Here is an 11275-nt window from a genome sequence, read left to right on the forward strand (position 1 = left end):
AGTTACCAAATCAAGGTACGTGTTGCAAATTTGGGCTCATTTAAGCAGAAAATAGCATTCGTTGGAAGCCTGAGAGGTGTCTCCATGCTCCAGCTGACTTTGGGTGCATATGCACCTGACTACAGATCATTCCTTTCCCAGTAATCCTGTCTGGAATTGTGTTTCTACAGGAAGGAGACACCATCAACGTGGATGTGACATGTCCGGGTGCCACACTTGCACTTGCTATGATCTACCTAAAGACTAACAACAGGTATTGACCTTGGAATTGCTCAGCCAAAAGCTGTGCCAGCAGCTTAAACTGCCGTAGTGTTGGCTCTGCTCAGTTTGGGAATTGCTGGGATATGACCTGGAAACCCTGTTCCTTTGCCATGCTCTGCAGATCCATTGCTGACTGGCTGGAAGCACCAGATACCATGTATTTGCTGGACTTTGTAAAACCAGAGTTCCTTTTGTTGAGGGTAAGATTTCCTCTGCTTTAATTTTGTAGTCTATTTGATGGGTTTGAATTTCAGTCACATCCAGAATCCTCTGAATAGCTGGTTGCTTCTCAGCCAAACTCATCCCCTCTAACAATTCCTGCTTGTGGTAGGGTGGTTTGCTTGTCATGCAGCACAGATTTCATGGAGAAATATTTGACTCGTTTTATGTGGAATTTGAAATTAAATATTTAGATACATTTTTATAGTTTTCCCAGTAAATTAAGTTCTAAGTACAGAGTCTTCATGTTTACCTCCTAAAGACACTGAGCGTGCAAGAAGTTCCTCTGGGCTTCTTTTTCCTGAAAGAAGAATTTACATATGTTAAGATAAAAGCTGGGAAACAAGGAAAAACATGAGCGGCTGAATTGGCTGTTTCTTGGGATGCAGTTAGGACATTAAAAATACCATTGATGTTTGTGTAATGGTTCTTCTTCCTCATGTTTTGGCTCTCTCACTTTTTCCAGACCTTGGCTCGATGCCTGATTTTGTGGGATGACATCCTGCCCAATTCCAAGTGGGTCAACAGCAATGTGCCTCAAGTAGGTGTTTATTTGTTTTTTGGGGTGTTTGCTTCCCAGTTTTTACAGCTCACTGGATGGTTCTGCCTGTGAACAGTTCCATAGTCACCTGAGCTGCACAAGCACATGGATGTTAATTGTGTTCATGTGACAGAGGTGACTGTTCCATTGAATCCCTGAAGTGTTTTGGGACTAGAAAGAAGAGGATTGAGGAGTGATTCAACTTCACAAGACAGAAAATGATGTCGTGGAAGGGAAGGGATTAAACTTTCCTCCACATTGCCCAAGGAAGAAACCAGGTGCAAAACTGCTGCAAGAATGTTTCACTTGAGCACTAGGAATGACTTCCTCAAGAGTGAGACCAGGGAGATTCCAGGATATTGCATGGAATTTAAGACCATATTAGATCAATACCTCTGAGAAATCGAGGATGCTTATGGTTTCTGTGGCCTCTTGAGGTCTCAACCTGAGCTATGTACTCCTGGCACAGTGTTGCCATTGTTTTGGAATTCTCTAAGGCACCAGGAGCAATGCAAAGCATCCCTTTTGGATCAGAAGTGCAAGTGAGGAGAAAAAACCCAAATGGCTTTTATATACTTGACACAGACCTGTTTTGTATCACTTAGGAACCCTTGATGGCCATAGTTTCAATTAATAGTTACTTTTCCCTGGATTCATCTTTCCCTTCTGCTTTCAATAGATCATAAGAGAGAACATTATCTCCCTTCATGCCACAGAGCTGCCTTCCTCTGAAGATCTGAGCTTAGAAACTCTGGCGTGAGTAACACCCAAAAAATTCCTCTCTGAAAAAAATCTTTCCTAGAGATACCCATGTGCACAATAAATCCCATAGGGAATTTCATAGAATCATAAAATATTAAGGAGTTGGAATGGACCTTACATATCATCTCGTCCCAGCCTCCCCTGCCATGGGCAGAGACACTTCCCACTCCCAACTTTCCTGTCCTGTAAAGCAGAGGCCTTCTACATAAGATACCTTTCTGAAAAGGATGAGTCTTTCCTTTCAGTTTTCCTCTTTTTTTCTTTCAATGACTGTTTTGTGCTGTGTATTCAGATGAGGAAAAGAGAAGCATTTAGTCATTTCCTGTTTATGTTTCCCCTCAGACAAGCTCATGTCTACATCATTGCTGGAGCCTGTTTGGCCCTGGGATTTCGCTTTGCTGGCTCAGAAAACCTGGCAGCATTCCAGTGCTTGGTAAGAGCTGGTTTATTTTTTCCCCCTTCAATTTCCAGAGAGCTGTGACTTCTCTTTTGGCTCTATATTTAGTGTGCATTTCTTTTCTTTTCAGTACAAATATGCCACAGATTTCCTCAAGTGTTTGTCGGCACCGACGGCTTCGATAGTAAGTTCTTTCTAGTTTTCTCTCAGCGAAAAGGCTCCTGTGTGTGATGTACTGTGATTACCCTTAATGGAAACAAAACCAGCCCTTTTACTTTCCTATATCACACACTATTTATAGAGTGTGGCAGGGCTGTGAATCATTTTGAAGGACTTTGCTGGTTGCCCATTCTCCCTCTTGCTGTGGAATGTGGTTTACAACCTCTGAGGTAGAAAGTGGCGGATCAGACCGACCCCAACATGCTGTTGGCCTCAGAAGTGTGATGATGCCTCTCTGTTCTGCTTGAAGACAGGTCACTATAATCTGGAAACGTGCCTGAGCGTCTTGCTGCTGGCTCTGGCCATGGTGATGGCTGGCTCTGGGAACCTCAAAGTGCTTCAGCTTTGCCGTTTCATGCACAAGAAAACAGGGGGAGAGATGAACTATGGCTTCCACCTGGCTCACCACATGGCTTTGGGGCTTCTCTTCCTGGGAGGAGGAAGGTAGTTTGCCATTTCCAAAGACTGGTCTCGTCCCTTCTTTCAGTTTCCTTCATTTTCCTTCTGTTTAATGACACATGGATGCATAAAGGCACTTTGTATTGCAAATTGTAGTCTTGTTGTCTTCTAGATACTGAAATGGGATAGGAATGTTTCTGACTTGTGTTTATTTCCTATTTACGTTGTAAATTCCTTTCCTCCTCCCTTCCCTGGGACAGCAAAATATTTTGAACACCTGTAGTGGGAAACTAAAAGCTAATGGGTTTTTTTTTCCTACAGATACTCACTGAGCACTTCAAATTCTTCAATCGCTGCTCTCCTGTGTGCTCTGTACCCTCACTTCCCTGTCCACAGCACAGACAATAGGTAAGGGTTTGCTAGGGATTCTGTTTCCGTAAGTTAAATCAAAGACAAATGATGGAGTTTTACCTAAGTGCTCTGTAAATACATATTTGGAGGTTTTCCAACCAAAATGAGTGGAAAAGAGAAGAAATAAGTGAAGATCCAAGATGATGGTAGTGATCTTTGATCAGTGAGCAAACACAAGCAAGTCTCCTGAGGCTCTGTGCTGTCCTCCTGTGACTTGCCTGTTGTCTGCTCAGCTGGAAAGATTTTTGTGCAAGATCTGTGTATTTGTGACTCTTAGTCAGGTTTGGTTATGATTCATTAAGTCCTGTTCTGTTAGCTAACCCATACATGTTAAAAACCATAAACCATGACTACAGGCTTCTCTTTAGTCTCACAGAAATAGGTCAGGTTGGAAGGGACTACAGTGGATCACCTAATCCAACCTCCCTGTTCAAGCAGGGCCATCCTAGAGCACATGGCACAGGATTGTGTCCAGGTTGCTCTTGAATATCTCCAGTGAGGAAGAATCCATGACCTCTCTGGGCAGTCTGTTCCCAGGTCAATCAGCAGCTGTGCATGGTTTGGTGTTTGGGAATAATTCCCTGCCTGTCCTGAGCTCTTGATCCCCACACACAGGTACCACCTCCAGGCTCTGCGTCACCTGTACGTGCTGGCGGCTGAGCCAAGGCTCTTGACTCCCGTTGATGTGGATACCAACACTCCTTGTTATGCCCTGATAGAGGTGACTTACAAGGTAAGGTGGGAGGCCATGTGGAGCCAAGGGCCTTGGAAAAGGTGTGGGAGATGACTGAAGCCTCGCCAGGACATTGTGGCTTGAAGTCTTGGGTTTGTTCTCAAGTTGTGGTGGAGATGAGGCAAATTCTGCACAAATAATTGGGTTGTGCTCAGCCCACTCACACCTCATGTGTGCTTTGATACCACCTTGAGAGGAGAAAGAGGGCAAGGAAGGTCACCCCAGAGTCTTCAAACAGTCAGGTGTGTCATCAGTGGCCCAGGGTCATCTTCTTTGAGCCATAGTCCTCTGTGGAGGGTTTATTTTGGACAGAGGATGCTCAGGAAAGGACTAAAGAAAGGGTTTGTGGGATTTTGAGAGGAAGAGATGAAGCACAGATCCCTTGTGGTTCTGGCAGAGAGTTTTCCATGCTCACAGTATAGTTTGCCTCTCAAACTTTAACATTTCAGTTGCAATGTGCCTGACCTGCCAATGATGGGAAACACATCTTGGCCTTAGTTCATGTTTCTGACATGAAAGGCAGTGCTGAGTCATGTATTTACTCCAGGCTCAGGAACTGAAACCTCCTGACTGCTGCCAGTGGTGTTGGTAGCCATGACCTGCTCCTTTTCTTTCTTCTCACATGAAAATGACCTTTACTAATCTGTGACTCCTGGTGACATTTTGAAGGGCACACAGTGGTATGCAGAAGCCACTGAGGAACTGATGGCACCCACACTTCTTCCAGAGCTTCACCTACTGAAGCAGGTAAAGCAAGTCTCCATGTTAGTGGAAAATCACCCAGTTTTTGTGTCACAAAGAGGACAAGAACAGAGATTGTGATTGATTTATTATTTTTTTTTTATTCCCTGGTCACCCTTAGCTTCACTCTGGACAGCGTTGTACCATTGTAATGCCTCCAAAGACTTGTGGAGCTGGAGCACTTGTTAAATTATGCTAAGTGCTTCTCTTTGGTCTTCACAGAATCAATCAGGTTGGAAAAGACCTCTGAGATCATCAAGTCCAACCTATGACCTAACACCACCATGCCAACTAGACCATGGCACTAAGTGACACATCTAGTCTCTCCTTAAGTAAAATTTAGATCTTGTGGCACTTAGTGCCATGCCAAGATCTTGATCTTGTTTAAGGAGAGCTCTTGATCAAGATCTGATCAAGATCCTGGTGCAGCAGGGAGTTCCCTGTGCCTGTTTCACTGTAGAACACATAAAGATAGATGCTTCCTCTGAATTTTCTGGGTGGGCAACACTAAAGGGGCCTAGAAAGACCTGTAGGCTTCTGTAAAAAAAACCTCCTAATTTAATGATTTTGGTTATAATTAGTAATAAAAATGCTTTTATTGACAGATCAGAGTGAAAGGACCACGGTACTGGGAATTATTAATAGATTTAAGCAAGGGAACAAACCACCTGCAGTAAGTATTCTTTATAATGCTTAACTGACTCATGACCTAGTAGTAATCTCTGTGGATGTTATTTTTCAACCCTCCCACGCTTTGGAAAGCAGCTTGGGTTTGGTCAGGTCACTGTTGTGCATCTGACAGCACTTTAGGGGGAAGAAAGAAACTGGGTAGTTGGTTTCACCTAGTGATGTGAATAATTCATGCAAAAAAAACAGGGGCAGGGGAAAACCTGATAGTAAAACCCACAGATATTGGCAGCAGGATTGAACAGCACCAGAGAGCAGCTCCAACTCGTGCGGTTTTAGTTTAGTTTTGACTTGGTGTGATGTCATGTTTCCCAGACTGTTGAGGCAGTAGGTAGCTGATTGTTGCTGCTCTGTGAAACACTGTTTCTCTGGTGTTTCCTCATGTTACAAACTACTCACTGTTTTTAACACAGTCAAAACGTCTTGGGCAGTTGTGAGAAACAGACATTTACCAGAATACAGGATCTGGAGGGGGGAAAATCATTCTCATCTTTGTACTTTGCAGTGAGCAGTAGAAGAAACCAGCTGCATCTTTTCTCACTAACATGGTTCTTGTAGCTGTTTTAAATGCCACTATTGAATCACAGAGTATTTAAGTTGAAAAAGACCTCTGAGATCATCAAGTCCAACCACCATGTCAGCAAGAAGGATAAATTAGGCACAGCACAGACACACGGCACATCTGTTGGTCCATGGAGAAAGGACCATTGGGTGCTGAGAGCTCATCCTAGAAGAATCATAGGATAGTATCATGGAATGGGTTGGGTTGGAAAGGAGCTTAAAGCTTATCTAGTTCCACTCCTGCCATGGGCAGGGACACCATACACTAGCCCAGATTGCTCCAAGCCGTGTCCAACCTGGCCTTGAACACTTTTGGGATGAGGCAGCCACATCTCTGGGCAACCTGTGCCAGTGCCTCACCACCCTCACAGGGAAGGATTTCTTCCATATATCTCACCTAAATTTCCCTTCTTTCAATTTGAACTCATTATTCCTTGCCTTATCCCTGCATTCCTGATGCAGAGCCTCTTTCCAGCTTCCTTGTAGGCCCTTTCAGACACTTAAAGGTGGTATGAGGTCTCCACACAATGTACACAAGTAGGACAGGGTTTAAATAACTAGGATGAAAAGCCTAAGGGTTGTTATTTAGGAGCTGTTGGAGTTATTTCCTTTTGAAGCTGCCTCCCTGTGTCCATGTGTCCTTGCAAATAAGCTCCCTTGTGCTATTCCAGGTCAATTCTTTCCAAGGGTGGCATCCTGTATGTAAAGCTGAGAGCTGGGCAGCTTTCCTACAAGGAGGACCCAATGGGCTGGCGCAGTCTCCTGGCACAGACTGTCACTCACCGCAACTCCGAGGCACGGGCGTTCAAGGTAGTGCTCCCAAACGGCTTCCCACTGGGAGTGTTGCCTGGAGAAAGGCTGAGGGAAGGAAGGCTGCTGGCTTTCATGGGGCAAGTGATGAGCTGGAGCTGAGAGCAGCCATGCAAAGGTGCATCTGTTGTGGGCAGACATGAGTGTTGGACACATTTTGCCCGTGATGTGGTTGATCACAGAAGCATTTTGGTTGGAAAAGACCTCCAAGATCGTGGAGTCCAGCCTGTAGATCATGGAGTCCAACCTTTGATGTGGGTTATAGTCTTCTGCTGGAAGGATTGTGTGTTAATTGCTGTTACTTTAGTGCAGTAAACCCGAAAAGTTTCTTTTAAGAGTGGTTTAATCTCTTGTTTTTGCAGCCAGAAGCCATTTCAGCTTTCACCTCTGATCCTGCTCTCTTCTCATTTGCTGATTATTTTTGCAAACCAGCTGTGAATATGGGCCAGGTATGATGTGTTGATGTGGACCAGCATGGATAAAAGGTGGGGAAAACCTGCCTTAAACTCCAGAGCAGAATTTAGCTGTTCAAGTAGGAGGAACAAGGAATATTCTAGGGGATGTTTTGTCATATTAAAGTGTAAATACAAAGGGGTAAAAGGGTGTTGAGCCTCTAATTTTTCTTGGGTTTGATATTGAGGTTTTATTCCTTATAATCCTTGAGGAACATGTTAAGCAATTCCAGAGAGCCTTGTCAGTGTCCTGAAGGATTTAGGGGAAGTCATGGAAGGGTTAAGGATTTTTTGCTTGATATTTCTTGGCTCAAAATGCTTTAAGGGGAGGGAATAAAACACAGTTTAAGGCACCTAAGGATGAAAACAAGCTGTGTGGTGTTCTCAGCTATCCCAAATTCCTGTGATCTCAGTGCACTCTAATGGAAGGAATGTGAAATCAGTTGTACCTGACACATGTCTTTGATCAGAAACAGGAAATCCTGGATCTCTTCTCTTCCATCCTTTACGAGTGTGTTACCCAGGAGAACCCAGAGATGCTGCCCACATACATATCCATAGATCAGGTGGAGTAAACTTTTTACTTTTCTTTTAAAGAGCACTTTAAAGCAAAAGTCGCTTTTTGGCCAAGAATGGTCAGAAGAGAGGACAGAAAGGAAGAAGGGGAGACAAGGGTTGGGTTTGAGGACTCATTTCCTTCATGTTTGACAGAAATGCATCATTCCTCCTCCAATTCCCACTCTCATGGTCATGTTTTGTTCCTCCTCTGGTTCCTGCTCTCACAGATGTTGTGTTTCCCCTTTTCTAGGCGGTGAGGAGGTTGGAAAGGAGAGAAATGTCAGAGACGTTCGAGCTATGGCAGATCAAGTTGGTGCTGGAGTTCTTCAGTTCCCGAAGTCACCAGGAGAGGATGAGCAGGAATCCACACCGAGGGCTCTTCATGAACTCTGAATTCCTACCTGTGATGAAGTGCACTATAGATAATTCTCTGGATCAATGGCTTCAAGGTAGAGAGATGACCTGACTCCAGTCCAGTGTTCCTCATGGAATCCCAGAGTGGTTTGGGCTGGAAGGGACCTTAAAGCTCATCCAGTTCCATGTCAGGGTCACCTTCCACTAGACCAAGTTGCTCCAAGCCTGATTCTTGCTGATCCAGGTTGACCTTTTCCTCAGAAGTATGGAAAAAGGGGAAGGGAAGGCATAAACCAACTTATTTCCGGTTTGGTGTGGAACATTCCCCGAAGAGTTCGGTTTATAGTTGCGGGAGGGTTAGGTGATGTTTCCCAGAGAAAATTTCTTCCTAATATTATACTAGGAGCATTTTCTACGAGCAAAAGTGAGGGGTGACTACAGCAGGGAACTGGGTGTAGTGTGGCCATGGCAGAAGGAAGGAGGTTGGCCAACCAGCCCTCAGCCAACCTTCTGTGAGGAGGTGGAGACTTTCAATGGGCTTTTTCCATGGAAATCCTATTTTCCCCCACAAATGCTTCCCTATTTTCACCTAGTGTGCCTTGTCTTGCAGCTGGAGGGGATGTCTCACTGCATTCCTACCTGAGTGGGCAGCCCACAGATGAATCCCAACTGAGCATGCTGGCCTGCTTCCTCATCTACCACTCTGTCCCCACTCCAGCTCAGCTGGCAGCTGGAGGCTTGGAAGGTGAGACTAGAGTTAGGATCTAGGGAAATCCTTTCACTAGGCAGCTTTTCCTTGCCCTCCAAGGATACCCCAGTCCTCTGCTCTCCTGAAGTTTCACAGGTAAAAGAACCACAGCTGGACCTCAGTTTTGGGAGCTCTGTGCCTTGCTTGGGGCTGTGACAGGAATGTCACCACCTCGGTGGGGAGAGGGATCTGTGGCTGAAGGCTTCCTGGTGCCCATCCTGGGAATCCTGTGCTGGCCACACATCCACCTTGGATGGTTTCCTGTGTCACACAGGGGTGTTCTCACTGTGGTGTTCTTCCTGATGGAATTCAGGATTTCTGATGGTTTTAATGTATCAACATACTCCTTAACCAGCATTGGCACAAACAGATCACTGTGAGAACAACTCCAAAGCTCCACCACGTTCTCCCTCTATTCCAGCTCTTTTTTAGGCAAGTCTTACACCACCACTTGCTTATTTTCCTTCTCTTTTTTAATCTCTTTCAGGCAGCACAAACTTCTCAGAGCTTCTGTTGAAGTTCAAGCAGTTGCACATGCCAGTGCGTGCGCTGCTGCGACTCGCTCCCCTGCTCCTCAGCAACCCCCAGGCCATGGTGCTGTAGCCCACTAGCACCACCCAAAATGTCCTTCGTTTTGTATGCTCTCCAACCTCAAACCCATCAAACCACCCATCCCCAGGTGTGGCAACTGTGACCAGGAGTTATTTATAAGTTGTTCTGATGAATTGTAAAGCAAAGTCATAATAAATTTACTTTTGTAACTAAGGTTGTTTCTAAACATGTCTCTTTTGTGGGGAATTCTCACAACACCTTGGCTGGGAACTGGGCCTTCTCCTTGCTTTTTGAACTCCTTTGCTTGGAATATATCTTAAACCACTTCCAGGAGGTCCTGGAGAGTGTAGGCAGCCTGGAAGATGCCAAACTTGCCTTTCCCCTTGGGTTGAAAGAGAAGGTGAGCCAAGTGCCAGTCCTGCTTTTCAAGAACTGGCAGGATCTTGGAGTTTCCTCCATGGGATTGACTTATTTTTGTCTCAAAGGCTGTGCCCAGCTCCCCCACTGAGTGTAATCCTCACCACTATGCTGTTTACATCTCTCTTTTTCCCTCCTCTTTTTCTAGTCTTTGTTTTGCAATTAGTCGGTGGCTGCTGAGCAGCTCTGGTTCCATGTCCATTCTGACCTTTCCAGGTGCTTAATTCTATCAAACAGGTGGAATTCCTCCAAAAAAAGCAGCCACAGATTGAGTGGTTACTACTCATCCAAAGGGTTGGATTCTGGTTTGCTTATTCTCATTCCAAATTTAATCTTATTCCATGAGATTTGTGCTGATCTCTCCCTGTGTTTTCCCAAACTCTTGAGAACATGAGCCAAGGGATTTTGCAGAGGATGGAGGAAGACAACCAGGAGTGATTAAAAAGAGAGGAAAAGTACAAAAATTATATAAACTACCTGATGTTATTAAAAAGCACGTTTAATGTATATTAACTGAGGTTTTCGGTGTCCTGAAGGAAACAGAGCCTATGACAAATTCCAGCCCGCATCCCCTTTTTTTAAGCTGCTCAGAAGTTGCTCTAATTTAATAAATTAATACAATTAAATTAATTGTACTTTAATTTAACACACCTACTCCAAAGGCACCTTCTTTCTGGGAGTTAAACAAACTCAGGAACAGAGGGAAAAATCACAGGAGCTGCAAGGTCCTGGATGTTCCTTCTCCTGGAAGCTGGGTGCAGCTTAGGGAAGTTGTTCCTGCTAAACTGGGGGAAATGGGAAGCATGAAGGGCTCACTTCCCAAAGAGAATGAAACTGGGTTTTCATGGAACCCCACACTGGTTTGGGTTGGCAGGGAGCTTAGAGCTTATTTAATTCCAACCCCCTGCCATGGCAGGGATAACTTCCACTAGCTCAGATTTCTCCAAGCCCTATCCAGCCAGGCCTTGAACACTTCCAGGGATGGGGAACGGGATTCACCCTGACTTTTCTGAGGACAAATCGTTTTCTGCCTCCTCGACCCCCGAATAAATCTCCCAGAGAGAGAGCAGGTACTGCAAATAGTGGATTTGGGACAAAAAGCTGAGAAACCTGAAGGTGTGCTTATGCATGGATCCATAGGGTTTATCCCGCATTCCCAAGCACTTACAACAGGATGCTCCTGCAGATGCTGCCTGGTGGCCTGGCAAGCTGTAAGGTGAAGATGCATTTTACCATGAGTAAGACGAAAAAAAGATACATAAAGATGAAGCAAATACGCTTTAGCAAAGAGTTAGGGGCTGGGATGCTCCCAGCTCTAGCTGGACGCTGGGAACGCACCTTGGGAGTGGGAGGCGAGTGCATGGGCGCGTGTGTGGGCGCAAGAGCCTCTTGTGAAGAGCCCCGAGGCTTCCTGTTTCCTTTTTGAGCTCGAGCAGAATTTGAAAGCAGCCGC

At 45.1% G+C, this 11275-nt stretch overlaps 1 protein-coding gene across 1 annotated transcript in view; it reads left to right on the plus strand.

Annotated features, from left to right (window-relative positions):
- Nucleotides 1-9492, plus strand: part of LOC103800202 (anaphase-promoting complex subunit 1-like) — a 26527-nt gene extending 17035 nt beyond the window's left edge. The window contains 18 exon segments of the mRNA XM_009072575.1: nt 1-15; nt 171-253; nt 383-461; nt 947-1021; nt 1701-1777; nt 2126-2216; nt 2311-2364; nt 2650-2843; nt 3120-3206; nt 3825-3942; nt 4612-4689; nt 5289-5356; nt 6603-6741; nt 7104-7190; nt 7664-7759; nt 8002-8200; nt 8716-8850; nt 9341-9492. The exon segment at nt 1-15 is cut by the window's left edge and continues 33 nt beyond it. Of these exon segments, the coding sequence (XP_009070823.1) occupies nt 1-15; nt 171-253; nt 383-461; nt 947-1021; nt 1701-1777; nt 2126-2216; nt 2311-2364; nt 2650-2843; nt 3120-3206; nt 3825-3942; nt 4612-4689; nt 5289-5356; nt 6603-6741; nt 7104-7190; nt 7664-7759; nt 8002-8200; nt 8716-8850; nt 9341-9456 (1791 nt within the window). The 3' untranslated portion in view covers nt 9457-9492.
- The last annotated feature ends 1783 nt before the right edge of the window (nt 9493-11275 follow it).

The sequence above is a fragment of the Acanthisitta chloris genome, unplaced genomic scaffold (genome assembly GCF_000695815.1).
Source record: "Acanthisitta chloris isolate BGI_N310 unplaced genomic scaffold, ASM69581v1 scaffold17220, whole genome shotgun sequence".
NCBI lineage: Eukaryota > Metazoa > Chordata > Aves > Passeriformes > Acanthisittidae > Acanthisitta > Acanthisitta chloris.